At 41.7% G+C, this 23143-nt stretch overlaps 1 protein-coding gene across 10 annotated transcripts in view; it reads right to left on the reverse strand.

Annotated features, from left to right (window-relative positions):
• Positions 1 to 23143, reverse strand: part of THSD4 (thrombospondin type 1 domain containing 4) — a 630174-nt gene that overhangs the window by 33878 nt on the left and 573153 nt on the right. For all 10 annotated transcript variants that reach the window (XM_079915165.1, XM_079915163.1, XM_079915159.1 and 7 more), the window contains one exon: positions 1118 to 1293. In XM_079915165.1, coding sequence (XP_079771291.1) covers positions 1118 to 1293 — 176 coding nt within the window. The remainder of the gene's footprint in view (positions 1 to 1117; positions 1294 to 23143) is intronic.

Raw genomic sequence — 23143 nt, forward strand, 5'->3', positions numbered from 1 at the left:
TCCTAGTCCCCTCACTTCTCTTTTCACACAATCCAACAGTCATTCTGGGGCCGGAAAGCCTTCCCCCCTCTACTGTGCCTCTTCTGTGTGAACATTCTGCCAGTGCAAACCTTGTCCCATTTATGAAATTATTACTGGCCACCACAACCCAGACCACCCATAGTGGGCCTTTAACAACCTGAGTTTTTACCCCTAATGCCATTCGAAACTTACCCGGAGACCAACACCAGCTGGACAGTCTATAAAAAAGTATTCAGAATGAGCTATAACAAGACTTCCTTTGTAGTTTCTAGTCCATGAGCCACCAGGCCCAAAGGGAATGAACATGTAACTGTATAGTTAGACAAGTCATATTTATAAAATTCGAACTCGGCAAATATCAAGTAGACCAGCATGGCTTTGGAGATGGTGAGAGAATACATATCTATGGGTGAGCGAATTCTTTTTTATCAAAACGTGATTTTGAGCTTTTATTTCCGGTCCCCTTTTATTTCCTGATCTTTTTAAGAAGATTGGAGTCTAGTGGTTTCTTTTAAAAAATAAGGACCATTTTTAACTCCGGGGCAACTTAATACTTTAGTTTCTTGTCAAAGAAATCAAAGTTCTGTCTTCTGCGAAGCAGGGAACGACTGGTAAATCTCTATATTGTTACTCCAAGCTTTATTGTGTCATCTGGAGTACTCTGGAGTTCTTGTTTCTTCACTTGCTTTAATAGAATTTGAAGAGGGCTGGGAACTGTGAGTGGTCTCGTCTTGCTTTCTTTTGCCGTAAAAAGAAAACACGCCAAATTAGCACAGGAGGAAAGTGCCTGGAGGAGAGCCAATGCTCATGAAATAAAGGGTATGTTTTGCCTCTGATTTGGTTCAACAAGTAAAATTGGTTTTACTGGCTCAATAAACGCTGAGGGTAATAAGCATCTGGGAGAGTTTAAGGTTTCTATGAGCTAGGTACATTCGGAGGTGAGGGGCAGAGAGGAATGCCAAGCATGTAAGGGCACCCCAAAAGGCGCCGCTCAAACGGTCTTACTGAGCAAGGGCAATATTTGTTGTTTATTTGTTCTAAGTGTGGTCGTGAGAAGCAAGAAGATACAAAATCCAGGCCAAGAGTTCAAACTCACATAGACATCCAAGATCTCATTAGTGGGACCTTCGGCCAAAAAGGACTCTCCGGCAGTGCTCGAAATCTCATTTGGTCGCTTGTATGTGAACATGGTCCCTCCTCCTTCATATTTTCCAGGCCGGTCAATTGCCCAGTTCCCGTTGATGATGGAGCGGCCAGAACGACTTCGCAAGGCTGTTGAGAAAAATGAGAGTCCTCAGGTAAGCCCAGGTGTGCACAAGAAACTGACTGCCCCCTACTTGCTGCCTTATTCATTCATCGGGTTTGTCATTATGATCGACTATGTGCAGGGCACTGGCCTAGGCCCTGGAACAGGATGAGGCATCTAGATCACAGCCCTTCGGGCTTCATCACTTCTTCAACCCACTTCAATCCCTTCTACCACTTGGACTTAGTCTAGAAAGGAAGGGTGGGCGTGGTTAGGAGAGAAGAATGTGGAAAATGAGAGAAAGGAGAAAGTTAGAGGTGGAAGATAAGGGGGCGGGGAAGGGAACCTGTGTCCTATCCCATTATCTAGGTGAGAGGTTGCACACTGGCAGCTCATGAGCTGCTTTTGGCCCACAAATGGAATTAGTTTAGCCATTGTAGTGTTCTTTTTTTGTAAATAATTGAAACCAAATTTAAGAATTGGGAGATCTCACATAAAAATTTTAGAGTTCTAGCTTCTCTTGTAAAACAAGAAGACATGTTAACCTTGGCTCCACATTCTCTCATGGCAGAGTCATGGAGCTGAGGAGGACTGCCTCTATTAGATGGGGCCTGCGTGCTCTGGCTTGCCCTACTCCCCACTGCTCCCTAGTGATCCCCAACACTGAGGCTAAGTCTCAGTTTATTACCCATTTATTTATGAATATAGATTATTTATTCCATTTATGATCATGCTGAATTAATATTTTCCTTATAGAATAGAAAATTTCTTAAAATTCTTCCTACTGGTATGTCTACTAAAAGTGGCAAAGCTAAAGACAGGCTAAAAGGGTCACAGGACTTTCTCCTACTTGGTCATCTTCATTCATGTGTATTATCTGACTTCTGTGGACTTTTGAGGGTGTAGCTATGTACCTACTCCCACATACACTGTCAGAATTCATCTTCACAACATTGCTAAGCGGATGTGCATCCTCATCTTTCAGAACATGGTTCAAGTCTGAGAAGGAAGTTGTTCAAGTTCATGAAGACAAGTGACAGAACTGCTATTTGGAGTCCAATAACAGTGGACTCAGGAGGGAGGTAAGAACGGAGAAGAGGGGCAAGGAACAAGGTGTTAGAGTTATTGAGAGAAGAAAGGGCAGCATCTGAGAGCAGACTTGACTCCCTTAGACATTTGGTACCTTGAAACCCACAAGCGAATGGCAAATTGGATTTAAAGGAGATCCCATTTTAAGTGGCATGGTCAACAGTGGGCCTGTGACAGTCACTGGCTCCGCGTACTTTCAATTTACATAGTTACTAAACTTAATTTTTTTACAATGTATTTTGAAAAAAATTTACACATAAACGAAAGTAGTGAGAACAGTATAGTAAACCTCCATGTACCCATCCCATCACCCAGCTTCAATAATTATCAACTCCTGGCTTAGCTTTTTTCACTTTGCAAATCCCAGACACTGTTTATCCTTACAGTTTTCAGTAGGTGTCTCTAAAATGTAAGGACTCTTTGTTTCTTAAAGCCAGTTTCAGCAGCGCTTTCTACAATGGGCCTTCCCAGGCCTGCAGAGTCAGAAGCTGCTCTGAGAGGTGGAAGAGCCCCCAGGGTTGAGGCGGCCTCCCCTGCAGACGCTATCCCTGGCTGGCTTGTTGCCATGGCTCCTGGGAGACCACAGCTGTGGAACATCAAATACCAAATTAGAAAATCACTTCAGCTTACTGAGTGGCAAGGAAGGGTCAAGAGTAGAGACTGAGGATGAATAGGTTTGGGGCTGTTTTCTCTCAAAACCACACTTCTTGAGAGGGGTCCATATGGTGTCTCCGTGTTTTCACTTCCCATTCATTTCTCAATCATCTCCAGTCTGACTCCTGCCCCCATTATTTCACTGTAACAATTCAAATGAACGTCACCAGGACCTCCATGTTGCCCATTCCAATGGGCATTTTCCAGCCTTCCTCTTATTAGATGTCTCAGCAGCATTTGGCACTACTGGCTGCTCCATTCTATTTGAAACCTTCTTTCACTGGTTTCTGGGACACCTCGCTCAGCTGGTTTTCCTCCTGCTCTCGGGCTGCTCATCTGTTCTTTCTTTTTTTGTCTCATCTTTCTCTACTCGGCCATTGAATGTTAGTGTTCCTTAAGGCTTCAGAGCAGAGCTGATTTGGGTGCTGTACTCCTTTCATGGGTGATTGCATCTTTGCCCATGGCTTTAATTACTATATTCCAGTGACTTCCATATTTATGTCTCCAATCCAGACTTTTCCTCCGGTCCCAGGCTTATGGGATTTTAGTTCCCTGACCAGGGATTGAACCCAGGCCATCAGCAGTGAGAGTGCGGAGTCCTAACCACTGGACCACGAGGGAACTCCCTGGTCCCAGACTTTTATATCTAATTAGCTATTTGACAGCTTCACTCAGATGTGTTGTGTAAGCCTGAATTCATCCTTGACCTCTTCCAGTATTTCTTTTTTTTAACTGAAGTATAGTTTATTTACAATATTATATTAATTTCAGGTTTATGGCATAATGATTTAGTATTTTTACATATTATACTCTCTTTCCTCTCCCCTTTGGTAACCTCTAGTTTGTTTTCTATGTCTGTGAGTCCATTTCTGTTTTGCATATACATTCATTTATATTATTTTTTTAGACTCCACATATAACTGACATCATATAGTGTTTTTCTCTGTCCTACGTATTACACTTAGCATAATATTCTCTAACTCCATTCATGTTGCTGCAAATGGAAGAATTTCATTCTTTTTATGGCTGAGTAATAATATATTTATATATGTAATGGAATATATAATATATATACATATATATCTCACATCTTTATCCATTCATCTGTTGACGGGCACTTGGTTTGCTTCCATATCTTGGCTATTGTTAATAGTGCTGCTATGTGCATTCATCTTTTTGAATTAATGTTTTAGTTTTTTTTTGATGTATACCCAGGAGTAGAACTGCTGGATCATATGGTGGTTCTTATTTCAGTAAATGGTACCACCATCCATCTAATTAGGAACCTAGGAATCATCCTGGACACTTCCTCCCTTCCTTATCCCTTATATGCCATCCATCATCACATTTTATTTGACCTTCTCCATATTTCTTGAACTCATCTACTTCTTTTTTTTTTTTTTTTTTTGCGGTACACGGGCCTCTCACTGTTGTGGCCTCTCCCGTTGCGGAGCACAGGCTCCGGACGCACAGGCTCAGCGGCCATGGCTCACGGGCCTAGCCGCTCCGCAGCATGTGGGATCTTCCCGGACCGGGACACGAACCCATGTCCCCTGCATCGGCAGGCGGACTCTCAACCACTGCGCCACCAGGGAAGCCCTCATCTACTTCTCTTCATGTCCACTGTCATAATCCAGGGCCAAGGTACCATCAGATTTCATATGGACTAACTCAAAAACCTTCTGACTGGTCTTCCTGTTTACCTTCTTTTCAGCCAGAGTGATCTTTTCAGAATGCAGATTTGATAACCAACTGTGGCTCAAAATCCTTCAATACTTTCTATTTCTCTAGGAGAAGAACCCCTCAATCATCAATGGGGTCAGGGCCCAGGTGATGTAGTCCAGCCTCATCTTGTGTCACTGTTATTCTACTCTCTGTGCTCTGATCCCTGGCCTTCTTTTAGCTCATCTGATACATCACATTCCCTCCAAAATGCTGTTCCTTCTTCCAGAAATGCTTTCCCTAACCACAAATCCTATTTATTCTTTAGATGTCAGCTACTTCAGGTAATCTTCTTCTACCCTCAGTCCAGGTCTCTCTCTTCTCACATGCTCTAAGAGATGCAAGAGCCTTTCCTTCAGGGCACTTAACTCAGTCTGTACATACACCCATTCAGAGCGTGACTTGGTTAATGTTTGTGTCCCAGTATTGTAAGCTCCCAAAGGGCAAAGACAGTGGTGTTTCCTCACCAACAATGGTGAGCTCTAGTGCCCAGCATACTGCTCACCATGTAGTAGGAACTTAATACTTACGGAATGCAAAAATATCTAGTAGAAAAAGGCAACAGCTCAAAAGAAAGACAGGCAAAGAATGATAAGTAGGCAATGCACAGAAAACCAAATACAAATTCCACAAGCAAATGAAAAGATGCTCCACCTTACTTATAATTTAAGAAATGCAAGTCAGAACCACAATGTAATATTCTTGACCCACCAGATCAGCAAATGTTTAAAAAATTTAATACTGCCAGAATTGACATGTACACAAACAAGCAAGCACCCATGACGTTGCTGGTGGGAATGTAAACCGATTCAACCTTGGAGGGCAGTTTGGTTACAATCTGTTCTCAGGTCAAGAGGATGTTTAAATGCCCATCCTCTTGACGTGAGCATTGTACTTCTAGGAAACTACTTGAGGGCTATCCTTCTAAGTATACAAAAGTGTTTTTAATAAGGATAGTCTCTGCAGACTGTTTTAACTTGAGAAAAACTAAGGCCAACCTAAATATCCATTAGTAGAGGGTTGCTTATGTAAATTGTCACCCTGGATAATCATGCAATGGAATATCATGTGGCCCTAAAAATGATGAGGCAGGTCTGTGTACGTGGGTATGAAAAGAACTCTGTGATACATTAAAAAAAATTTTCTTTTTCTTACTTGAATATTTTTCATTTTGGCCGCACAGTGGGCATGTGGGATCTTAGTTCCCTGATCAGGGGTCGAACCCGCGCCCCCTGCAGTGGAAGCGTAGAGTCTTAACCACTGGACCGCCAGGGAAGTCCCTGTGATATGCTTTTAAATAAAAACATATACATAGAACATGTAGACACACACAGAAAACATTTCAGGGAAAGATGGTTCTAAAACTGTTAACATTTGGGGACAGGAACCGGGGTTTAGGTTGGGATGGGAGATTAGAAGGGGGACATTTATTTCCCATTTTATATCTTTTTACTACCATTTAAATTTTTTTTTACCATATGCATATATTACTTTCTTTAAAGCTTAAAATTTTTAATTAATATAAAGGACAAGGTACTACAGAAATACTACTAAGGGATATAAAGATTTTCCCTTTTTTTTTTTACAGCTTCTCCTTAAAAGACCATTCAGAGCATCAGGAGCTCAGAATTAAGGTAGGTTTTGGCTAAGATTTTATTGCTTTTAATGGCAGTATTGTAGAAGAGGTTATTATCTGGAAACCAAAAAGTCCATTAAAGAACACTTGAAGTACTGTATGGGAGAGAGCATCAAAGGCCCCCCAGGAAATGAAACATTGGGATCCTGAATCTTTTTACCATCCACTACTATTACCTGTACATTCCCTCTAAAGGTTTAGATGAATCTTTAATCATATAATAGCAAAGCATTAAAAAAAAAAAGCCACATCAGATTTTTAGTAAACATGGTCCTGATTCCATATGCCCACAGGTTAGCTTCTGAAATAGCTCCAAAACTAGCCCCCATCTGGCCTGGCCTTGCATATTGAAAACAGCTGCATCTACAATTTCTGTGCCTGTAAGCAGTTCCAGAGCTATTAATGGTGTCCAGAGCTAGCCCACAAAAAGGTGCAGGTGACTCATGGTTCTTGCTAATGAGTGTGTTCACTAAAGATCTAGCTTTGGCAAAGCCTATTCGAAAGGCAACTTCACAACTATGTCAATAAGAGGAAATCTCTATTCTTGTTAGACATTTGGGTTTTATTCCAGTTTTAGTTGACGACGCTGAGCATATATATTTGGCCTAAACTATCTGCACCAATAATGCCTTTCTCCAAGGTTCGTATAGGAATTGCTAATATGTCCAAGCCCTGCTTCTCATATACCTTATCCCACCATCTTATTTTATTTTATTTTTATTTATTTATTTTTGGCTGCATTGGGTCTTTGTTGCTGCATGTGGGGGGCTTTCTGTAGTTGCAGTGAGCGGGGCCTACTCTTCCTTGTGGTGCGCGGGCTTCTCATTGTGGTGGCTTCTCTTGTTGAGGAGCAAGGGCTCTAGGCGTGCGGGCTTCAGTAGTTGCGATGCATGGGCTTAGTTGCTCCGCGGCATGTGGGATCTTCCCAGACTAGGGCTCGAACCCGTGTCCCCTCCACTGGCAGGCAGATTCTTAACCACTGCGCCACCAGGGAAGCCTTATCCCACCATCTTAATGCCCACTGTTGATGACCCAAACCCTGGCTTCCAAAATCAAATAAAGAAGGTGGTTTCCTTACAGCAAACAGATCACTGTGATCTAGATGTCTGTTTCTTCCCTTGGAAACGAAGCTTAAGTTCCTCCTATTAACAAAATTCCAAGCTTCTTAATGTTTCACCCATTCTTAGAAGCTGTTAGGGAAGCAGCGCAACAAACTTAAGGGTGAAGGGGTCAGACGTCACTGGCCACTGCCGTGATGTCGCTGAAGGTTTGGAGTCCCGCCATTTTCGGTCTGGTCTATGAGCTTCCACAGAAGCCCACATATGGGCATGATCCCAACTGAGTCTCAGAATATTTCAGCTAATCTAGAGACCCTGAAAATGGAGCACAACTATTCACTTCATACTACCACCATGGAGGGGTCTGTCAATTACATCTTTATTTTCACCAGCTTCCAAGAGAAATTTAGCATTCCTTCTATTATAACTGTAGGCAACAAACCGTAACAGTATTAGCAGTGCTGTGGCTTTGTCACCAATAGAAATCACTTGTCTATTCACAAGACATTATGGATGTTACAGATATTATGAAATATTGTTAAATAACTCATCACTATTTTAGAATTACAATAGTTATTAGACCCTCCATGAGATCGCCTATTTTAATGTTAAAGGAGCATGTTACTATGTATAGTAAAAATTGGTTTTCTGAAGTGTTTTGATAATTAGGTATAACTGGTTTCCTTTGGATCTTTCTGTATCTTATTTTATGGATTTAAAAACATTATTCTGAGAAGGTATCCATAGACTGCCAAGGGAGTCCATGGCACATGAAAGTGGAGAACATCTGGTCTAGTGATTATGGTTTTCAAAACACAAATGAACTCATAATATGAATGCCAATCCTATAGGGCAAGCAGGACACGTATTATCCTTATCATACAGATGAGGAAATAGGTTCAGAGAGATTAAGTTGTTTGCTCAAGGTCACAGACTGTTCGGTAGCATTTAGGACTTGGACGTTGATGCTCTAATTCCACATTCATGCAATTACACCAGTAATCCTCAAAGTGTGGTCCTTGGACCAGCATCCCCGGAAGCTGGTAGATAATGTAGCTTCAGGCCGGCTGAATCAGAAACGTGGGTGAGGTCCAGAATTCAGGTTTCGCAAGCCCTCCAGGCGGTTGTGGTACATTTAAAGTTGGAGAAGCACTACACACCTTCCTGCCCTCCTCTCTTATTTTTGAGTCCTGATCAAAAGAGAAGGATTCTCAGTCGAGGGAGAAATGGTTTCACTTCTCATATACTGGCTTTGCCTGGGCAAAAGGGCCCACACTGAGAGGAGGGGACCAAAAGGTCCAGTCTGGGGGTTGACACCTATGTTCCTTCCACCCTATCCCTGAAGCTCTCTCCATAGCACTCTCCTACCCTGTCTTCGAGCATTTAGGATTCCCAGAGCTGACTTTTCCATGGATTTCAAGTTACCAGTAAGCAATCCCAGAGGACACCTATCATCGCGTGACTTTACACACAAAGCATAAACCATTAAGGGTTTGGATTGTGATTAACCCTTGGGGTGTGTGTGTAGAAGACAGTCCAATTCAACTCAACAAAAAATTATATCAAGACACTGAGTAAGCCCACGTACTGTACTGTTAAATCCTTTGATGCACAATTTTTTCCCCCATTTTCCCATTACTGACACTGGATGTGTATTACAACAGAAAAGCAGTAGTTGTCAGGCAGATGATTAAGTTCTGATAGAGTTGTCATTTCCTGAACACATGTGAATTTGGTCCGATTCAGTCATTTCAGTTGAGTTAATTGCATTGGCAGCCCAATTTATAGCTGTATTAAATTAAAAAAATAGGATATAACTCACATATAGTAAAGTATTTAAATGATAAGTTTATAGCTTGATTTTTTAAATATTTGTATTACGCCTGTGTTACTACTACCTGGATAAAATACAGAACATTCCAGCCCCCCACAAGGCTCCTTCCGGTCCCCACAGAGTCTTTACCCCATCCTCGTAAGTCTCAAATGTTGCCACTACTCTGCTGTCTGGAGCCACAGTTTCCCTGTTTATGAATTTCATATAAATGGAATAATAACATACATATTCTTTTGCATCGGACATCTTTTACTTAACTTGATGCCCATGAGACTCATCCACTTTGTTGCATTTATCAGTAGTTCATTCTTTTTCATAGCAATTTAGTATCATATAAATATGCCATGATTTACTTTTCTATTGTTGATTGACTTTGGGGTGTTTCCAGTTTTGGCTCCTTTCGGTAAAGCTGCTATAAAACATTCTTGTATGTTTTTGGTGGACATAAGTTCTCATTTCTGTTGGGAATATACCCAGAAGTAGAATTGCTGTGTTAAAGGCATAGGTATACTTAGTTGCAGTAGGCACTGCCAAACATTTTCCCAAAGTGGCTGGACTTCTTGTTGGGAGCCGGGGATCTCACCGTGGAAAAGGAGGCATACAAATACGGAATGGGGGAAGGCAACACAGAACACTGTGGGGCATGGATTTAAATTTAAGATATCAGTGTGAATTCATAATTTTGAAATCATGGATATGTAGGTATATGTGCATGTTTTTATGTACACCGTATATATGTATATGTACGCAAGTATGTGTATTTTTGTTATGTGTTTGCATATGTATACATACATGCATATATCTCCTAGCTCTGTCTGCTAAGAGGGTTAAGAAGCAGAGACACCCCACTAGCAATAAGCATACCCTGCACCTTAATCTTGGTCTCTAATACCATTCCCCATGAAAAGGCACCCTTATTTGGAGAAATGACTAGTTCCAGGGATAGGGCACGGTAGGTATAAGATAAGCCTGGAAGTGTTCACAAAGATGATGGGGACATGTCACAAGGACATAGGAGTCACCTTGAAGAAGCTCCTATTGGCCACATCTGAGACAGTTTGAGCACCCAAATAAGTATGGTAACAAATTACAAATTACTGAAAGAAAAGGAAATTCATAAGCTCATACCAATAATAAGTAGATAAATACATGGGGGAGAAGGGAGGGCTCTTGCTTATGAAAAATTTCAAGGGCCGACTGGTAAATATAGAGAGAGTGCTGGAGTTGGAAAATCATTTTGCAATCGTCATGGTAAAGATTGGATCAGCCAGAAATCATCAACACACACTAAACCTTGGGGAGAAATTTTGATGTGGAGCAATATATTCCAGTGGTCTTTTCAGCCCCTCAGACTGCATATTAGTTGCAAGGGAGAAAAAGAAAGAGTAATTATCCAGTGAAGAAACTGGGCAACACTTTACCAGGTGATCAAAATTAACAGCACCAGTGAGAAAAGGTAGACACTGTGTATCTCCTGACGTGGTACCTTGCAAAGGGCGTACCACCCCTAACCCAGGGTTCAGCTGAGAGTGTTTAACTTTAATCTAGTCACGAGAAACATCAGACAGCGAGGAACACTTAAATTTTTTTAAGGGTGGGGGACTGTATTCTTAAAAAATGTCAATATGATAAAAGACAAAGTCTGTGGAAACATTAGAGATTAAATGAGGAGAGGGAGAAATGTCAAATGAATGCAGTACCTAGCCTAGATTTGCTCCTGAACTGGAGGAAGAAAAGTGCTGTAAAGGACATTATTAGGTGAACTGACAAAACTGGAGTATGGATGGTAAATTAAATACTGGTAAATTTTATCTTTATTGGGGTATAACTGCTTTACAGTGGTGTGTTGGTTTCTGCTTTATAACAAACTGAATCAGTTATACATATACATATGTTCCCATATCTCTTCCCTCTTGCGTCTCCCTCCCTCCCACCCTCCCCATCCCACCCCTCCAGGCGGTCACAAAGCACCGAGCTGATCTCCCTGTGCTATGCGGCTGCTTCCCACTAGCTATCTACCTTACGTTTGGTAGTGTATATATGTCCATGCCTCTCTCTCGCTTTGTCACAGCTCACCCTTCCCCTCCCCATATCCTCAAGTCCGTTCTCCAGTAGGTCTGTGTCTTTATTCCTGTCTTACCCCATATTCATGATTTTTTTTCTTAAATTCCATATATATGTGTTAGCATACGGTATTTGTCTTTCTCTTTCTGACTTACTTCACTCTGTATGACAGACTCTAGGTCCATCCACCTCATTACAAATAGCTCAATTTCGTTTCTTTTTATGGCTGAGTAATATTCCATTGTATACATGTGCCACATCTTCTTTATCCATTCATCTGTCGATGGACACTTAGGTTGTTTCCATCTCCTGGCTATTGTAAATAGAGCTGCAATGAACATTTTGGTACATGACTCTTTTTGAATTATGGTTTTCTCAGGGTATATGCCCAGTAGTGGGATTGCTGGGTCATATGGTAGTTCTATTTGTAGTGTTTTAAGGAACCTCCATGCTGTTCTCCATAGTGGCTGTACCAATTCACACTCCCACCAGCAATGCAAGAGTGTTCCCTTTTCTCCACACCCTCTCCAGCATTTATTGTTTCTAGATTTTTTGATGATGGCCATTCTGACTGGTGTGAGATGATATCTCATTGTAGTTTTGATTTGCATTTCTCTAATGATTAATGATGTTGAGCATTCTTTCATGTGTTTGTTGGCAGCTGTATATCTTCTTTGGAGAAATGTCTATTTAGGTCTTCTGCCCATTTTTGGATTGGGTTGTTTGTTTTTTTGTTATTGAGCTGCATGAGCTGCTTGTAAATTTTGGAGATTAATCCTTTGTCAGTTGCTTCGTTTGCAAATATCTTCTCCCATTCTGAGGGCTGTCTTTTGGTCTTATTTATGGTTTCCTTTGCTGTGCAAAAGCTTTGAAGTTTCATTAGGTCCCATTTGTTTATTTTTGTTTTTATTTCCATTTCTCTAGGAGGTGGGTCAAAAAGGATCTTGCTGTGATTGATGTCATAGAGTGTCCTGCCTATGTTTTCCTCTAAGAGTTTGATAGTTTCTGGCCTTACATTTAGGTCTTTAATCCATTTTGAGCTTATTTTTGTGTATGGTGTTAGGGAGTGATCTAATCTCGTACTTTTACATGTACCTGTCCAGTTTTCCCAGCACCACTTATTGAAGAGGCTGTCCTTTCTCCACTGTACATTCCTGCCTCCTTTATCAAAGATAAGGTGACCATATGTGCGTGGGTTTATCTCTGGGCTTTCTATCCTGTTCCATTGATCTATCTTTCTGTTTTTGTGCCAGTACCATACTGTCTTGATTACTGTAGCTTTATAGTATAGTCTGAAGTCAGGGAGCCTGATTCCTCCAGCTCCGTTTTTAGTTCTCAAGATTGCTTTGGCTATTCGGGGTCTTTTGTGTTTCCATACAAATTGTGAAATTTTTTGTTCTAGTTCTTGTAAATGTTGTGTCAATGTAAATGTGTGAAGTTGCAGGCTATCCTGTGGTTATGTAAGACAGTATTCTCATTCTTAGCAAATACTCACTGAAACTGGGGTACTTGTAGATAAAGGGCTGTGGTACATGTAACTTACCCTCAAATGGTTCAGAAGGAAAAAATATAGGCGACTCTGAATAAGTAAATACAGGGGTTCTCTGTACTATTTTAACTTTTTCAACATTTATTCATTAATTTGAATTCAAATTATTTCCACATAAAAACTTTTTTTTTTAAAAAAAACAAGATGACGGGCTTCCCAGGTGGCGTAGTGGTTGAGAGTCCGCCTGCTGATGCAGGGGACACGGGTTCGTGCCCCGGTCCGGGAAGATCCCACATGCCGCGGAGCGGCTGGGCCCGTGAGCCATGGCCGCTGAGCCTGCGTGTCTGGAGCCTGTGCTCCGCAGCTGGAGAGGCCACAACAGTGAGAGGCCCGCGTACCACAAAAAAACCAAAAAAAACCAAAAAAAACCACAAGATGACTCCTTCTCCCCCAGATACTCACACCTGGGTCGCATCTCCCATTGATTTGGATTTAATTGGTTGAGGTACAGCTTGCACAGCTAGTGATTTAAAAGCTCCCAGGTGATACTAATGTACAGCCAGGACTGGATTAGGTAACAGAATTTCCAAAGCAGAAGTAGGTGCCACTGTTTCCTGCATCCTGAACCACAAGTGTGTTGCTCCCCATCTATTTTTCTAAAGCTTTGAGCTAACTTTCAGTGGATAACTTCTAGAAATACATAATGTGATGAAGGGGAAACAGCGTGTATAATCAAACAAGAAGTTCAGACAAAGCCCCGGTATTCTCTACTGTGCTCTGAACATCTACTGATAGGTAAGAGATTGTCATACTGAGTGAAGTAAATCAGACACCATATGATATCACTTATATGTGGAATCTCAAAAAATGGTACAAATGAACTTATTTAGAAAACAGAAATAGAGTCACAGATGTATCAGTAAAAAACGAACTTATGGTTACTGGGGGGAAAGGGATAAAGTGGGAGATTGGGATTGACATGTACACACCACTATATATAAAATAGATAACTAATAAGGACCTACTGTATAGCACAGGGAACTCTACTTGGTACTCTGTAATGACCTATATGGGAAAAGAATCTAAAAAAGAGTGGATATATGTATATGTATAACTGATTCACTTTGCTGTACACCAGAAACTAACACAACATTGTAAATCAACGATACTCCAATAAAAATTAATTAGAAAAACATGCTGTAGGGAGACCATGTGCACAGATCACACAAAACATTCTGTCACTGTGATGCTCTACAGAGCTGCGAAAGACCAAAAGTGGTGCAAAGAAAGTTTTAGGATCTGAGTATGAAGAAGGCTTAGAGTGCAACGTCGATGCAACTTTGAAAGAAGTAGCATCTATACATAAATATATGTTATGGCTGGTTTCTATTATTAAGTTTATTTCCCTGAACTATATGTGTATATACCTGCCTCGCTTGATAGAAGGTGAGTGCTTTAAAGGCAGATACTGTGACATGTACATGTTTGCCCCACTACTTAGCTTTCGCTTGGCACTTAATAAATGCTTATTGGATAGAAGTAAATTATGAGGTGTATTGTTCCTTTTTTGTTTTTTTTTTGGCTGCGTCGGGTCTTTTCGTTGCGGCATGTGGGAACTTTCATTGTGGCATGCGGGCTTTTCGTTGGGGCACACGGGCTCCTCTGTAGTTGTGGCGCGTGGGCTCCAGAGCATGTGGGATCTGTAGTTGCGGCACACCGGCTCTGTAGTTGTGGTGCGTGAGCTTAGCTGCCCTGCGGCATGTGGGATCTGAGTTCCCCGACCAGAGATCAAACCCGCATCCCCTGCATTGGAAGGCGGATTCTTAACCACTGGACCACCAGGGAAGTCCTTGTATTGTTCCGATCTATCTTATTTTAACTTTGGAGTTCAGATAAGAGGCTCCTGAAATCTCCTTAAAGTCCTGCTTTTATCTAGATGCTCCTGTTTAAGAATTTCAATCTCAAAAATGTCCTCCATTCCTCCTGGTCAAAACGGTAAATGCATGCAGTGATGCCTAAAAATTCTGTTGAAAAAAAATGACCAAAAAAAGCGCAACATCTCTCTTTGGGTAGATCCAGGTCCAGTCTGATAAAATGTCCAGATTATGGTTTCTGTTAAACAAATATACACACATATCACACTGATTTTTTTCAGTTCAGATTACTTTGGCATTTTGAGTTTGGAAAGAATTGAACCTGTGTGATTTTCTACAACATGATGTAAGACATTTGGACTGAAAATCAGAGTATCAGAGAAAGAAGGCTGGCTTTCTCTTTGGCACTGTGTGATTACAGGCTGTGAGGGGTTTGAATAAAGGGAACTGCCAACTCTGTTATTTACTTGCTGAATTATGGCTAAGGACAGCTCATTCTCATTCTTTACAATATTAACATTTGATTTATTTTGACTCCAAATTTCCTTTGAATGCTTACTAACTATAAAGAAAGTTTGTGTATTTTTTTTTTTTTTCGGTACACGGGCCTCCCACCGCCGCGGCCTCTCCCCTTGTGGAGCACAGGCTCTGGACGCACAGGCCCAGCGGCCATGGCTCACGGGCCCAGCCGCTCCGTGGCACGTGGGATCCTCCCAGGCCGGGGCACAAACCCGCGCCCCCTGCATCGGCAAGCGGACACTCAACCACTGCGCCACCAGGGAAGCCCAAGTTTGTGTATTTTTAAGCCCCAAATAATGTTGTATGAAATAGATCCCATCTATGGTTTAAGTAAGATAATAAGCTAAGCAAAGAGGTACTGGGGGGCTGTAAAGGTAAGACACAGCCCACAACTTTGGGAGCTTAGACACATACTAATATGACGTGAATAGAGAGACTGGTAAAATTTCCATGGGGTGCAGAGGATCACAGCAGGGGGTGTTGGTGGTGTCTGAGCAGGAATTTGCAGGGTGAGAAGCAGTTCACCAGGCAGAGGATGGCGGGGTAGGGGGAGGAATTCAGCGGAGAACAGAGAAGGCCATGGACAAAGGCAGAGGCCAGAAGAGGCCTGACCTTGGAGGGGTGGGGGACAGTCTGGTGCGGTTAGAGAAGGGGCATCATGGGGTGGTGGGGGCTGGAGTAGAGCAGGGCGGGGTGTGGAGTAAGAGCCCCTGGAGGTGAGGTGGGAAGTGAATGCTGTGGGCAGACTGTGAGGGCTGGATGGTGGGCACTGGGGAGCCATGAAAGGTTTTTGATCAGGAGAGGGACAGCTGAGATCTGGTTTTAGGAGAGAACACTGGATGCTGAATAGGAAAGGCCCCAAAGTTCATGATCACCACAGTTTCTGAGCATCCACCATGCCTCATGGGCAGCCCCAGCTCTGCCACTGCAGCCATCCGGGGCCACCTCTCTTCTCTAGGCTGAACTGTCTACTCCCCAGGAGCAGGGGGAACTCCCTGCCCTTTAGAAGGAATTCCAGGAGCCTAGTTACTCTAACAGGTCTCATTATAGCTCAGTTCATCTAGAGATAAACCCGATATCTTTCTCACCCTAAATGAACTTGCTTCCTAACTCCTCCTCCTTTTAAAAAAGAATGATTCTCCCACTACTCAGATTCAAGTTTTGGCAATCATCTTTGGTTTTTCCCTGTTTTTCTCTCTCCTTTCTCCTCCTGCCTAGTTCCCTCCCCACATTCAAGTTTGGTTTGCCTCACCCCTGGACCACGGCAGAAGTCTGATAATGGCTCTCCCTGCATTCTACCCTAGATTGATCTTTGTAAAATACCCCCATGCCTAAAGGATAAAGCCCACCCTCCCCTGATTCACAATCAATGTCTTGTGTGATTTGACCCTGCCTTCAACCATCTTGCACAGCCCCCTTGTCTTCTTCAATCGAGTATGGAAAATGTCGGTAATTTGTACCTGAGATTTAAAAAAATCCTACTGTGACTTTTCATAGGGCAGGAGCCCTGTCTTATTTAGTATGTGACAAAAGGACACTCAGTAGACGTTGTCGAATAAAGCTAGCATCCCCTTCTCATCCTGAGGGTCCTATTCAAGAGCTGCTCTCTCTTGCTTCTAACCTCTTAATCCTAATCTTAGTGTCCATGCCCTGTTTTTTTTTGAGGCTCAGTCAATGGCTATCTTGATTGTTTTACTATTCTAAATGCTGCATCTAAGCTCCCAAGATTTTTTTTAACCTCAGGAGCAGAAAGTTGAATTAATCAGTCTCGTCAGCTCAGGACATTTTTGCTGTACAAGGCCTACCTCTCTTGTCTTATTTTATTTTCCCCTTCACACTGGATTCTCACTGACATCACCCCCTGCCTGTCCTAACCAGCACCTACACTAATGTGATACATATGTGTGTGTATAATATATATGTTACTCTTTTTCCAACAAAACTGTTTTTAAGATTCAAGCATAAACTTGAATCCAATGAAAAGGTGCAAGATCTTGTGGGAAATTCCAAACAACCAGTCTAATAGCATTTTCACCTCTTTTATTCTCTTCTTTTTTAAAAGACTTTTTGCTGAAATATAGTTAATTTACAATGTTGTTGGACTTCCATGGCGGTCCAGTGGTTAAGACTCTGTGCTTCCACTGCAGGGGGCACCAGCTAGGTCCCTGGTTGGGGAAGTTCTGCGTGCCGCGCGGTGTGGCCAAACCAAAAACACTAAAAAAAAATGTTGTGTTAGTTTCAAGTGTACAGCAAAGTGATACAGTTATGTGTATATAATATATATATGTATACACATACAGACACATTCTTTTTCAGATTCTTCCGGTGGAGGGGAGAGGTAAATTAGGAGTTTGGGATTAACACATACACACTACTTTTTTGCTGAGGGTTCCAAGATGATGGTACTAATTCAATCCTTACTAGTGAATTGGTAATGGCAGAAGTTAATCTAAAAAGCATAGGATGTACTTAGATGTAATGTAATATAAGAGTTTTATTGCAGAGACACAAATGAACCCAAACTCTTTTGTTGTCTGAGTATGAGAACACTGAGCGATAAATGCATATCAATTTCAATGTCCTCTGAAAGCAAACACAAGGAAAGAAATTTCTATTGAATTACTTTGTTGAGCTATTGTTCTTGCACTTGATACTCCCCTGAGACCGAACCACTTAAGTCTTTGGAGTTATAAGGGTTATACAGCTAATGATGGCAGCTTGTCCATCCATTAGGTGAACAGGTAAGAAACATTTTCCCATGATGATAATTTAAAACATTTTTAGATGAAACCAAATGGATACTAACTAGGATGCAAAACCACATTTGGGAGATAAAACACAAAATTTCAAAGAAATTTGGACTTGGCAGTAGAACAACCTTGGGCTACCTTGTTAGTGTCAGGTAAGTATTAACATTCCTCAGTACTAGGGGCTTAAAGGAAAGTCTAAGAAGCACTGGTGAAGTGGATTTATCTCTAAATCATCCTGAGAATTTGAAAATATCATTTAAATTTCCTCTAACACACATCCATCTTCTGCTAGGCTCCTCTATTTTATAATCTCAGTTTACTTAAAAAGAACTTTTTAAAAAATGGAAAATGTCAAACATATAATATTAGGAGTAAACAAAGCAGGATAATAAATTCTCATGTAGCTGTCATCAAGCTTCAGGAATTATCAACATTCAGCCATTCTTCATTATACCTCTCTAATTGCTTCCTTATCTTTTTTGCTTTTCAACCCTTCTCTTAGGGGAGATAGACCTGTTCTTTTCCCTGGAGGTATTCACTCAATTCAGATTTCAAAAATATAGCAGATTTATCTTTTTTTACTTCTCTGATTTAATTCCCTTTCCAAATTGGGTTAAGGAATGCAAGGTGGAGCTCAGAATGGAATCAACCCCATTTGGGCACTGTTCCTGCACTTGGGGTATTGAGCACCAAGTGATGATGGGGTCCAGTTAGGGCAGCACAGAGCTAGAGCCATGGTTCTCAAAGTGTGAATCCTGAGTCAACAGCAGCAGCATCAGAGAACTTGTTAGAAATGCAAACTCTCAGGCCCCATATCAGACCTCCTGAACTTGAATCCCTGCGAGTGGGGCCCAGAAATGGGTGTTTTGGGGCTTCTCTGGTGGCACAGTGGTTGAGAGTCCGCCTGCCGATGCAGGGACATGGGTTCGTGCCCTGGTCCGGGAAGATCCCACATGCCACGGAGTGGCTGGGCCCGTGAGCCATGGCCGCTGAGCCTGCGCGTCCAGAGCCTGTGCTCCGCAACGGGAGAGGCCACAGCAGTGAGAGGTCCGCGTACCGCAAAAAAAAAAAAAAAAAAAGGTTTGCTTTGTGAAAGACTCTGTATTTATTCTATATCTAAGATATATAAAGAACTCTTGAAATTCAACAGTAAGAAAACAAAAATCCACTTAGAAATTGGGGGAAGGATTTGAACAGAGACCTTACCAAAGAAATATACAGGTTGTATATAAGCACATTGATTTCCTCAATTGTTTTCCTATTTTCAATTTCACTGATTTCTGCTCTTATCTTGATTATTTTCTCCCTTCTGCTTGCTTTGGGTTTCATTTGCTCTTCTTTGCCTACTTTCTCAAGGTTTAAGATTAAATTACTGATTTGGAATCTTTCTTCTTTTCCAATATAAGCATGTAACACTATAAATTTCCTCTAAGTACTGCTTTAGCTACATCCCACAAGTTTCAACATGTTGTATTTTCACTTTCATTCAGTTCAAAATATTTTCTAAGTTCACGTGAAATTTTTGTCATTTTATTTCCATGTTTTGTTAAACTTCAAATATTTGGAAAATTTCCATCTTTTTTTTTTTTTTTTTTGCGGTACGCGGGCCTCTCACTGTTGTGGCCTCTCCCGTTGCGGAGCACAGGCTCCGGACGCGCAGCCTCAGCGGCCATGGCTCACGGGCCCAGCCGCGGGGCATGTGGGATCTTCCCAGACCGGGGCACGAACCCATGTCCCCTGCATCGGCAGGCGGACTCTCAACCACTGCGCCACCAGGGAAGCCCTCCAGATCTCTTTTGATTACTGATTTCTAGTTAAATTCCCATCATGGTCGGAAAAAAAGCTTATTTTATATGATTATCACTATATTAAATTTGTTAAGGTCTATCTTATGGCTCAGAATACAGTTTATCTTGCTAACTGTTCCATGTGCACTTGGAAAGAGTGTGTATTTCTGCTGCTGCTGGGTGGACTGTTGTATAAATGTTGATTAGATCAAGTTGTCTTCTTGTTCTATTAATTATCTTGACAGTCACACTAAAGTCTCCAAGTATAATTGTGGATTTGTCCTTCAGTGCTATCGGTTTTAGCTTTATGTATTTTGGGACTTTGCTGTTTAGATATATACACATTTATGACTGCTATGTTTTCTTGTTAATTTCGTCTTTATTATTATGTAAGTTCTCTCTTTGTGCCTAGTAATTTTTCCTTGTTCTGAAGTTTACTTCGTGTAATTATAACACAGCTTTCTTTTGTTTAGTATTTCCATGGCATATCTTTTTTTTTATCCTATTAGTTTAATCTATTTTTATCATTAAATTTAGAGTAGGTTTCTCACAGAGAGCATATCATTGGGTCTTTAAAAAAAAACCCAGCTGGACAATATCTACATTTAGCATAATTATTCTGTTCTGTTTGTCTCCTCTGTCTTTTGTTCCTCTGTTCTCTCTTTCCCTTCCTTCTTTTGGATTTGAATAATTTTTAGTATTCCGTATAATTTATCTATTGGCTTTTTGTTCATAGCTCTTGTACTGTTTTTAGTTGTTACCTAAGGATTATAATACACAAACCTCATTTGTCACAGTTTAATGTTAATATTTACCACTTCAAATAAAACATAAAGTCTTAAAAACATATAGGTCCTTTTACACTCCCCTATTTATATTATTGATATATTTGCCATATGTATTACATCTACATACATTGAAATCCTCCCAGTGTTATTTTTGCTTTCAATAATCACGCATAGTTCATATAACTCAAGAGGATGACCTTGGCTTTTTTTAACCTCACGATAATCCTATGAAATAGGTAGCAGGTATTATGATTTCCATTTTTGAGGAGAGGAAACTGGTAAGTTAGGTGACTTGTCTGTATTCACACAGCTGGCTAATAGCAGAACTAGGACTCGGCTTATTTGCTCTCACCTCCTATTCCTTTCTCTGTTACTAGGCTGCCATACATGTAAGTTATGGCTTTGGTACAGAAGCTAGAGTCTGTGTGGCACAGAAGGTGCCATGAAATTGCAAAAAAATGTTGGAAATGACAACACCTGGGTTCAAGACATGCTTTGCACATTGCAGGACATAACGACAGAGCTCATTCAGGAAGAACACTCAATATATGACTGCAAAGCCAGGGAAGTGTCAGTAAATAATATGTAAGCATTCTTCCCTTTGGAAACACCATGGTGACCTGGAGGAAGTGGCTCTTATATCCTACATGTGGCACCAAGATAATAAGCAGAAGTAGACCTGGGTCTAATTTTTAAGGCACTGGATGAACCACAGACTGGCTTGATGCTGTTCATGTTCCCAACTAACAAAGAGTTTCAGTCCATGGCCATTTATGTTGGCTTTTCTCCATTTGGGATTTGCTACTTCTATTCATCCAAACAATCAGGATTCCAACTACAGATGGCTGAATACAAAATTCATTTCTGTGGAAATCCTATTTCCCTTCCCTTCAATTAGTGGTTTTAAAAGCTGTGTTCCCTGGAGTCCTAGAGCTTTTCATTAACTTTCTAGATTTCCACAGTGTCCTCACGGGTCATCATGGAGAAGGGGGTAGAATGGACTTGGTGTGTGTAGGGGTGAGGTGGGGAGGAAGCCACCTCCTTCTTCTTTTGTTTTAAATATTTTATTTGAACAAATAGTTCCTTGGAACTATTAAAGAAATTTGAAAACCTCCACCTCAGAGCATTGACTCAGCCTCTCAGGATGGGTGGGAACTTGAGGTCGGTGAACTTCAGTCTAACCGTCCACGGAAGGCTAGCATTCATCACAACTACGTGACACCCAGACTGGGTCTGAGCAGCTTCAATGGCACGGAATCTCCATGTCTCTAGCAGTTCACTTTTTTGCTTAGTTCTGATGCCATCAGTCTTTCTGTAGATCAGTGCTTCTCTAACTTGGCTCCCCATTGAAATCACCTGGAGAGGTTTAAAAAATACTGATGGCTGGGCCCCACCCCTAGAGATTCTGATAGAATGGGTTTGGGGTACAGCCGGGGCCATGGGTGATTTCACAGTTTCCTAGGTGATTCTAATTTGCAGCAAAGTTTGGGAACCGTAGCCTTACATGAGCTGAAATCTGTACCTTAGAAGTGTTACCTAGTCCTGTTGAAGACACGTGTAAAAATTCAAATCTGTCTTCCACATAAGAACCTTTATGTTTAAAATCCAGAGACAGCTTTCACCTTCCTCGCAGAGTTTTCCCCTTCCAATGAATATCCCAGCGCTCCCTGGATGTCTCCTCCAGCAGCAATGTGATCCGGCTGGTCTGTATTTCTCTGAAAGTGAGGTACCTCCTCTGGAGTGAGTGCACTGTGCTGGGATGGAATTGATGATTTCCATCAATTCCTTTCCCCCCTTGAATTTGGATACGAATTAAAAATTACTGGCCAAGGCCTAATGACAACCGGAAAACCAAATCAGCAGAGCCTGGAGACAATTCGCTCTTACATCCCTTAGCCTTTTACAGTTTGCAGAGGAAATTCACACACCTTATTTCAATTACTCCTCCTCCTCAGCTGTTCTTATTCCAATCCCATTATTCAGGTGAGGAAGCTCGTTTTAAAATAAAGCAGAATTGTGCCCCAAACCACGAGGTTAGCAAGTAGCAGAGCTGGGGGTGGAATGTAAGGCTCTTGCTTCCATATTTAAATTCCTACACTATGTCACACCACCTCCCACGTAACTGAATGTCCATGGCAGGCCAGGGACAGGACCTCAGGGAATATAGACCTCTGGTTGTTGCCGCTGCTCTACGTGGCCGTGTTCCAGGGCCACCCAAGCTCTCTGCACTGTGTGTGTGCGGCACCGTAACCACAGGACAGGAGTCTCTGCCACAGTGTTGAGAAAATAAGGCCAGGTTTCAGGCCACATTACACGCCCCTCACTCTGAATGCTGACAGAAATTATGTGGTTACTTTAAAACCTCCTTGGAGAAAGGCCGCCATGTGCATGGCTGAACCCAATCACAAAAACCAGGTCAGACAGTGGCAACCTGTTTGGCAAAAATTCGTAATTCATCTCACGAGGGATCCCTTCCTGCGTATACATGGGGTGCTTTATTCTCCTTTTGGCTCCTGGCTTGGGTTTGCCCTAGGACTTAAAAAAAATCCCTCCTAACAACCGACACCTGAATTATATACCCTTTTAGTTTCCAGCTCAGCTCTGACCCTGGG

This window comes from Stenella coeruleoalba (genome assembly GCF_951394435.1).
Source record: "Stenella coeruleoalba genome assembly, chromosome: 2".
Classification (NCBI taxonomy): Eukaryota; Metazoa; Chordata; class Mammalia; order Artiodactyla; family Delphinidae; genus Stenella; species Stenella coeruleoalba.